Here is a 9,493-nt window from a genome sequence, read left to right as displayed (position 1 = left end):
ATACTTTGCCAGGTGTCTCGTGGCTTAATGGTACCTTACATTTCCTTGTCCTGGCAGCCACTGCAGTGTTCCTCCTGCCTTCCTGTTCTCTCTATTTTCCTCTCTATTAGTCCCACCTGCCTGGCTACTGACCAATCAGTGTTTTATTTACCAATGAATCATCCACTGCACATTTGTGCGTGTATTCACACACGTGTATGCAGGTACCCTGTGAAGCCATAAGGAGTGTCAGATTCCTTGGAAATTTGTGAGCTGCCTGATGTAAGTGCTAGGTCAAATTCTGATCCTCTGATACAACAGTAAACACTTAACTGCTGAGCCATTGCTTCAACCCCTATACTTTTTTAAAATAAATTTTAAATACATTTATTTGTTAAAATTTTTTTTCATTTTACATACCAACTGCAGTTCCCCCTCCCTCCCCTTCTCCTGCCTCCTCACCTCCCTCCCACTCTACCACCATCCACTCCTCAGAGTGGGTAAGGCCTCCCATGGTAGTCAACAAAGTCTGGCATACCAAGTTGAAGGAAAGCGTACCCCATTGTATCAAGGCTGAGCAAGGTATCCCACCACAGGGAGTGGATTCCAAAAAGCCAGTTCATGCACCTGGGATAAGTCTTGGTCCTGCTGCCAGGGACCCCACAAACAGATCAAGCCACACAACTGTCAACCACATTCAGTGGATCTAGTTTGGTCCCATGCAGGTTCCCGGGTTGTCAGTCCAGAGTCAGTGAGCTGTCTCTGTGGGTTTCCCCATCATTTAAGCCTTCACTTGGCCCTTCAGTTTCACAGCCCTGTTATGTACTACTTGTTTGAACTCTTCTGCCCCATATTCCTGGTCTCTACTTTCATTTCACCTGTATTCTACTATCTCTTGTCACGTGGAATGCATCACTTTGTCAGTTCTTATTTCTTGTTTCCTACCTTTCATATTTACTCCATGTTAATTTTAAATCCACAAAACAAAAGATTTGAGGCTGAAACCTTCATATGAGAAGGAATATCAGGCATTTGTCTTAGGGGTCTGAGTGACCTCAATCGGTGTAATTTTTTTCCAGTTCCATCCTTACCCACCTGAAAATTTTAAGATTTCAATTTTCATTTCAGCTGATTGGTATCCCTTTGTCTATATTTTCACTATCATTCTTCAGTTGATGGGCATCTAAATTGATGGATGATAAGCTTCTAAAGAGTAAAGACCATATGGTCTTTATATACCTCATTTCATTTTTTACACAGAATTTTGTATACTTCAATTTTATTGTAATACTTATTGTAGAGAAATTTTACTTAAATTGCTTGCTATAGCTGGGAAGTGTCTTGAGCTGGGGACAGAGGTGTATCACTCTAATGTCCCATCAATTTTTATTGTACATACTTCTATATTTTAAATTTTGGATGATAATAATGTTCATACACTATTTGTATGACTTTATGAAATTAAATCATCACCTTTGGGTCCAACATAAATATTATGAGTGTAACCAACCACTTTAAAATTAGATTAAGGCCTGCTTCACAAAATAAACAATTATATCATACTTCTCCCTGCAAGATTCAGAGCCATTATAGAAAAGGAGATAGGAAGATTGTAAGAGCCAGATGTTGTGTGAGACTAGAATGAGATAGTGTCTTCTGGACATGACCAGACCACTGCACCCATAAACGCATAGCCTTATGAGTAAATCTACTACTATTGTATTGCTAAAAAGATAGAATACTATCAAATTCCCTTTAAATGCACATTTCTCTACCCACATGCAGTGCAGGTTTGAGTCCTCATCAGAGAAGCATCCTTGTGTAGAAATTGGCACTTAACAGAGAAATTCACAATGGGTTGAAGTGCAGAGAGTAAATGCTATGGAATATCTGGCCATAAGTGAAACATCTATATCATAACCCCTCTCCTCAAGGTTCAGGGACCATCATGGAAGAGAAGACTAAAAAGATTGTAAGAGCCAAAGGTTGGGGAGAACTGGAGTGTGAGGCCTGTTGCATCCATAAACTCATATCAACTGTGGTGGCTGTAGGGGTAGCCGATCCAGCTTTGACCTGGAAGTGCCACCCCCATTGAGGCTTCAGTAATTGTCATGCCTACAAGGCAGAGGTGAGAGAGGACACCTGAAGACCTGAGATCCGGATGGCCTGGCTCTCTTGGTTCCTGGATCATGGACGCTGGAGGTAGACTGAGCAGAGTTCTCCAGAGAACACCCCTGACAGTGCTTCACCTTTCCCAGACCCTGTTACCTATCCCTTCACTTGTAAGTTACCCCACAAAATAAACCTCCCCTTTAACTACGTGGAGTTGCCTTAATAATTAAACCAGTAGGTGGCCTGTTCAGGAGCTGAAAAAAGTAAAGCCAATCAACATGCTAGCATGGAATAAGAAGGAGTTCATGAGCCCTGAGGAACTATGGTGTCAGGGGGAGGGAGAGTCAATTTTCTTTTAGGGTATACTCCTAGATCAATCTTACTCTAGTGGATATTCCTACACTCAGAAGTATCTGGACAATACAAATTGCAGCTTGTATTGAAATAACAAGGATACAAAATATTAGAGGACTAGGAGGTAGAGGCAGATTTGAAAGGAATTAATAAAAATATTTTTAAAAACCCTAAAATTAAAAGTGTACCTATGTGAACTTATTATTTTAATTTAGTTAAATTTACAAAATATCAAACTATCTTCTAAATATCTATGTTTATACCCCCCCAAAAAAATACTACACTCACCCATAATGAGAAGCCTCCTTTTGCAATGAACTGTTGTGAATACTCCTTCAAGGAGCTGAGAATAAGTGATAGAATGAGTTCTCAGTCACAAGTGAGATATTTATACCACCTAATCTAAGCTCAGAGAATGTCTATTGACAGAAATAATGTGAGAGCTGAAAACCAGGGAGAAAGACTGAGAAACATCATCCTCTGGGTGCAACACAGACATCGGAATCTTGAGCTTACAGCAGCTGTCATTACTACTACTGGGTCTGCACAAAACTGGCCCTGCCAACAATCTGTTATTGGCTCATGAAGTTCTACCCATCCATGATGAATTACAGGCTTCTGAAAAATTGTGGAGAGGAGGAAGTCATTACCTTCACCAAGTTTAATGGATAATTTCAATTAGTCACATAGATAGCTCTGGTTAAACTCAATAGATCATGAAACAAAACAAAAAGTTATGCATGCCAGGAGTTTGGAGGGAGGAAGGGACAGCGATGGGGCTAGGAGGTAAATATCAAATAACAAATCCAATTAATAAAAGACAGACCTGTAGTGAGTCTTTCTTGTCAGACTTTCTTTGGACTGATAGCCCCCAAATAATGACACAGAGACTTATTATTAATTATGAAAGCTTGGTCTTAGCTTAGGCTTTTCCCACTAGCACATGGCACTGGTTGCTGGCTCTGACCCCTTTGGGTCCATGTGAGCCAAGGCTTATTACCCTGAAGATACCAGCTGGAAGCTGTGTTTATCTGCCTCAGCTATGGAAAGCTACTGAGCCTGCTATCTAGAGTCCCCAACAGCCAACTGTTATGAGTGCTCGCAGAGAGGTCTAGGCACTGGCTGGCATGACTTCTTGTTTAGTGTGGTCGTGTGCCACATTGGGCACCAAATGCAGTAAGTCTTTCTTTTTGGACTTTCTTTGGACTGCCAACCCCCAAGTAATGGCAACAGAGATTTATTATTAATTATAAAAGCTTGGTCTTAGCTTAGGTTCATTCTACTAGCTCTTACAATGTATATTAACCTGTTTCTATTAATCTATATCTGCCATGTGACTCTTTACCTCTCCTCTTCATGTCTTGCTGGCTAATGTCTTGGGCCTAGGTTTATTACCTGAGTTCCTCTCTCTTCCCAGAAATCCTGCCTAAACTTTTCTGCCTAGCTATTGGCCATTCAGCTTTTTATTAAACCAATCATAATCATATACCTTCACACAGTGTACAAATATCCCTCAACACAACCCAAGAACTTTTCTTGAGCTATGGTTCCCTCATCAGGTTTAATAGAGATACACAACTGGGCATGTGCAGGAAAACAAAATGTTTTGTGGCATTCCAGGAAAATTGTGTGGGAGTTGTAGACATGGTAGAGATATCATAAAAGTGGTCTCAGCCTGTCTGGAAGATGGCATGAACATGATGCACATAGCATGCCTATGCTCACTTCCTTGTTGATGCATTGGCTATGAGTAATGCTTACAAAGTCTGGACCAGGAGGACAAAGCCCCGTTAGAACAATCCCTCTGGAATATTTGAAATATTATTTTAGTTTAAATGACAGATCTCTTTGGAGAGTAAAGTTGATTGTCAGGGAAAAACCCATTTTCAGGAACAGAAAGGTCTGTTTTTGAGCTGTGGAATTTTGAGGGGTAGTAGCCTGTGCAGGGGGAAGACTGTTCTGAGAATGGAGACTGGAGGCTTCATCAAGGGACATTTTGGAGGAAGGGGCCACAGCTTGGCTGCTTTATTTTGCCTTATAAACTGAATTGTCACAAATGATTTCTCCAAGGCAATGAGTCCTTTTTGTTTTGCCTTTTCTCCTCCTCACCATCTCAATTAAGGTTCAGTCACACAGCTTCCCTGTGTTCTCATGAACATGAAAGCCTGGGATGGGTATGAAAATGAAATGTGCCTGTTCAAGTAGGTACTTAATTTGCCTCTAAGAAAGCCAAATCACCTAAAAATGAGTTAATCACCATTTTACTGTAAACCTCCAGTTTTTCTAAAGTCCATTTGGAAAACGCATTGGGAAAAAGAGAGAACCCATTTTTGTTGAAAACATGAGCTTTTCCTTTTTGACTTAATGAGGAAGCATTTATTCTTATTTATAAGTATATTTTACATGTTCTGATTAATACATCAAGTGTGTAATGTTGAAGTTCCATTAAGAATTCTAAAACCATGTTAGACTCAGTTGTACATTGTATTAGGATATTAGATAAACATAACTTTTAGTATCACACACACAAACACACACACGCACACACACATATATACACATATGCTTTTATACACATACACACACATATATGTATATATATATATACATATATACTTTCCTATTCACAGAGGGACATGCCTTTCAAAAATATTTTATTGGATGAAGCATTCTTATTCTCATGAAAGCTTTTGATTCTTTAATATAATTTAATATGCCTTTTAAAATTCTGTTTGATAAAAGCATTTGGTACATTATAAATACCTGTAAAGAAAATATAGCTTAAAATTCCAAGGGAAATATTATATAATTATCATTTTTAACATTTTCACAAAAACCCACATAGGCACTAAAAACAAACTGACAAAAATATTTTGTCTAAACAATATGGAAACATTCAAACATAGTATTGTCTAAATATTAAAGCTTATCCAGAGTGAACCTTTGGCTATAGCCCACAAGTTGGGGTTCTTATAGGGAAAAGATGCTATTCAAAAGGGCTGCAGAAAATCTCTATATATTTAGTATAAGGATTAGGAAAGGATGTTGACCTCCAACTCTTTCATTGTTCTAAATCACTAATTAACAATTAGTGATATCTTCCTCTAGGCCATTTTTAATTAGTTAAAATTTAATGTAGTAACTCTTAAGTCCTTTTCAGTTTTAATTTGCTACAATAGTGAAAATTTCATTTAAACCTTTTAACAAACACCATGTAAAACCTTCAAGAACAGAGGGCTACTGCAAGCCTTCTAAGCATCATGGGCATGGCTCTGAAGAGAACCTTGTTATGTATAAATTTAAATGATAAAACAGGAGGTGAAAATTTATCATGCTAACCACACTCAAAGAAAAAGCAATTGTCTTTCTGAACTAATTCAGTGCTGGAAGTGACTGTAGAATGCTCAGACATAGTAGAAAATTTACAAACCAACTCAGTTGGAGAATGCAAGCATACAGTTAACTAGAGTCTGCATTGGCATGCTAAGAGAAGGAAGCAGGGGTCTCTAGTTAATGAATAATAGAAATGAATATCCAGTGAGATAAGATTAAGTGTTCATATTAAATGAAACTCCCAAGATATTTTTAGGATTCCAAGTACTCTTTTTACTTATAAATGCAAAAAACTAACTAGGTCATACCAAACTCAATTATTAATGGCAAAGCCTGCCTGGAAGTACTTGTGTGAAATCTTTTTCCTAACACATTTGCACTTTATACAGATACATTTAGTGTGGAATTGGGCAAAAATCACATGTGTAAAAAGACAAATATCACATTTTCTCTTCTATGTGTAATCTGGATGAAATGCAAAGACAGGAATTAGAGGCAGGAGCACTTATGAAGAGGAGGACAAGTAGGAACAAACAGAAGAGAGGTTAATGGAGGATGGACATTGTCCATGTTCATGAAGTACATGGAGGAGAATGTCAAGATGAAACCTTATCTTCTACAATTAACACACTTAATTTAAAAAGGAATATATGCCCATGGGATACTGAGTAGTAACAAATAAAGTGGCTATTGCAATAAAAAAAAAAAAAAAAAAGCCAGCCAGGGAATCCTGGACTTGGAATCGTACTAAGAAGGAGCTACCTTTTGCCGGCTATTGCAGTGATAGATGATGGATCTGAAAATCAGATTTTATGTGAAATCTCACACTTTGAACAGTCCTTTGCATTTTTGAGACATTCTGCATAACTTACAGGAAGGACAAATAAGACCTAAGTGCAGCCCATCTGTTTTTTGATTTGAAACATGGAAGGAATTTGGTAAGAATTTGAATACTTTCTTCTGAGATTAGAGAAGACCCTGTGGTGTCCAGAAATGAACACTCATTTACAGAGAACTAGAAGAACCTGTCCTAGGAACACATTGTGAGAATGTCTCACTGCTTCTCCCCTTTAATCACTATTTTCTCTGTTAGTACACTGGTTCTCTATACACTGAGTGGCTGCTTGTTATTAAACAAAACTATGACTAGGCATTTGCCAAATTCAAGCATAATTTTGTTCAGAGAAATAAGCATGAATTAGTTCTTTGAGTTTTGAGTTTGTAGCTCAGAAAGAAAACATACAAGACAGAAAGGGAAATAGAAGGCCAGGCCATATACAGCATAAGTCACAGCCATCTTTGGATCCATAGAGATCTCTGCATGGTACACCTATCAAGAGAAGTATTCTATAACTATTCTATCTAATATAAAATTGAAGAGCTGTTTTCATATGTAAATAGTGCATTTTATTCTGCCGCTCTCTAAAATGGTCAGATTATCAGCCTCAGCATGAGCAACACATAGTGCTGCCTAGGGTGCAGACCTAGTTGTGAACTTTCACTAGATACTTTATGAAGGCTTCCTTATGATCAAAATTCTAAGGACTCAATTGCAAAAATAGGGAACAAGATAAACTGTAGTACCCCCCACCTTTGTAGATAACTTTTCTAAATTAAAATGGATCTCCCAGTCTTTTCCTATTCTTGTGAGATAGGAAATGGGGGAGAAGCTCAAGGAGCCATTCCACTGGGTATGTCGACAGGGACTTTTGAAAGAAGTTGCTTTATTTGTGCAGATAGGGAAGACATTCTTAAACATTGAGACCCATTCATGAAGTTTGCTTTCCTTTTGGAACTCACCCCAAGGTACAGTTTGAGGAGAAAAAGTAAAAACACCAACAAGGACTTTATAAGCATAGAAATCAGTGACACAACTCTAGACCCAGAAAAGTCTAAGGGGAAGGAGGATGCATGAATATTTCCAACTTGGGGCCACACTATTAATTTTCCTCATTCAGAATGTCCACAAGAGCTTGCAGCAGCCTATCATCTCTATGTTTATAAGGTTTTGTATTATAGAAAACATCAACATAGTCGCTGTACAGACTGTCCTCAGCATCTTCAAGCTGAGAGGGTTTGTTTAGCTTCTCCAGGGCTTTGTAGAAACTCTTGTAAGGGATGCTGAGCTTTGCACCTGCAGACTTCTTTGGTGATTGCTTTGAAGGTGAGTTTTTGCTAAAAGCACTTTGTAGGAGCCTCAGCACTGCCTCTGAAGGAGCCACTTGTGCCAGCTCATCCCTTCTGCCCTCCACACTGCTGCTGCTGGAGCTTTGAGGCACCAGGAGATTGTCATTCAGGCTCTTTTGTGTGGGCTGCTCCTGAAATACAAAATGTCATCAACAAAGGGGGGAAGCTTATTATTTACAGTCAGGAAAGCTAGCTGCAGCCCTAACACAAGCCCACTACAGGTCCCCTGAGAAGCAATTTGGAGAGTAGAGAGAACACAAGGTTTGGAGTTATATGGGTTTGTATTTCAATTCTTATTTTCCCACTTACTGATTCACTGTTGGCAGCTTTTTCAGTCTCCCAGAATTTTAGCTGTAAAGTAGAAATCAGAACGCTTCCATGACTGCTGGTTTTGGAGGTTGAGACTATGCAAGTATGTATTTAATGTGTTGTATTCCTTCACTTTCAAGCCTGCTACAATCTAATCCATTTGCAGAAATGATGATAAATATTTAACAGCTTGCTTGTAAGGCATCAGTTGGTTGCTGTGTGCAAATGCAGCTGAGTAAAGGACCCTTGCTCCTGTTAGTAGCTATTAGATTCTGAGAAGGTCCTAGGGAGGAGAGGTCAGAAACTAGGAGATATGAGAAGTGGTTCCTTGTCAACCTTTATGTAAATACAGTTGTTCTCTAGGACTTTCCACAATACCAAAATCAATGGATTCTCAAACCCTTTGCATAAAATGCAAGAGATTGCTAAATAACCTACACATATCCTCCAGTATACCATATCATCTCTAGACCATTTTTAATACTTAATACAATGTAAATACTTGGTATACAGCATTATTTAAGGGAATGGATACAGAAAAATAAGTTTGTACATGTTTGGTAAAGAGGCAGTTGGTTCAAATATTTTTTCATCCATACTTGGTTAACTATAAGAATTTAGAACCCACCATATGAAGAGCTGATCATATTTCAATACTTTAACAAGGAAAAGTCCTGTCAATACTTTGAAAGGAACCTTGGAGACACACTCACAGTATAAGTTCTCCTTGTTGCTGTGAAGAAACCATGCCTGGACTCTGCTTAGTAGAATACAAACAGGGGCCAGAACCCTAGCTGAGGTTCTCTCTGTTAGTTTATAAGTTCCTCATGTAAATGTCATGCCTTAAAACCCAGCAGAGAGATCTCCCATTTAGGAAAGATTATTCCAAAGATTCTAAAATCCTCCCTACAGCAGAGGCACTACGTTAGATGCTGGCAATGTGGGGAAACAGATGCCATTTCTTCATGACTTCTAAAAAGGGCAAAGGATCCAGGATCACATTGGCTACCCTCTGAAATTTTCTGAGAGAAATTGTGGTTTTATACCTCTTCTTAATAATGCCAAGGCATGTCAGCTAAGTGCCAATTACTAAACAGAAATTAGCAAAGAGAAGCTTACATTATTTGACTGTCTAACCTTGGTCTCCTTTCTTTAAATGTTTTTCTGTCTAGGTTGCAGAGATTACAGTTAAAATAAAATAAGATTGAACATATGTATA

General features: G+C 38.5%; 1 protein-coding gene across 1 annotated transcript in view; it reads right to left on the bottom strand.

Moving 5' to 3' along the window:
• Positions 1 to 5,013: 5,013 nt before the first annotated feature.
• Pcsk1 (proprotein convertase subtilisin/kexin type 1) overlaps positions 5,014 to 9,493 on the bottom strand; it is a 46,494-nt gene continuing 42,014 nt past the window's right edge. The window contains exon 14 of the mRNA XM_036207118.1: positions 5,014 to 8,096. Within this exon, the coding sequence (XP_036063011.1) occupies positions 7,719 to 8,096 (378 nt within the window). The 3' untranslated portion in view covers positions 5,014 to 7,718. The remainder of the gene's footprint in view (positions 8,097 to 9,493) is intronic.

Source organism: Onychomys torridus, chromosome 15, assembly GCF_903995425.1.
Source record: "Onychomys torridus chromosome 15, mOncTor1.1, whole genome shotgun sequence".
NCBI lineage: Eukaryota > Metazoa > Chordata > Mammalia > Rodentia > Cricetidae > Onychomys > Onychomys torridus.
The sequence above is the reverse complement of the archived record's forward strand: the minus strand, read 5'-3'. Positions and strand labels throughout refer to the sequence as shown.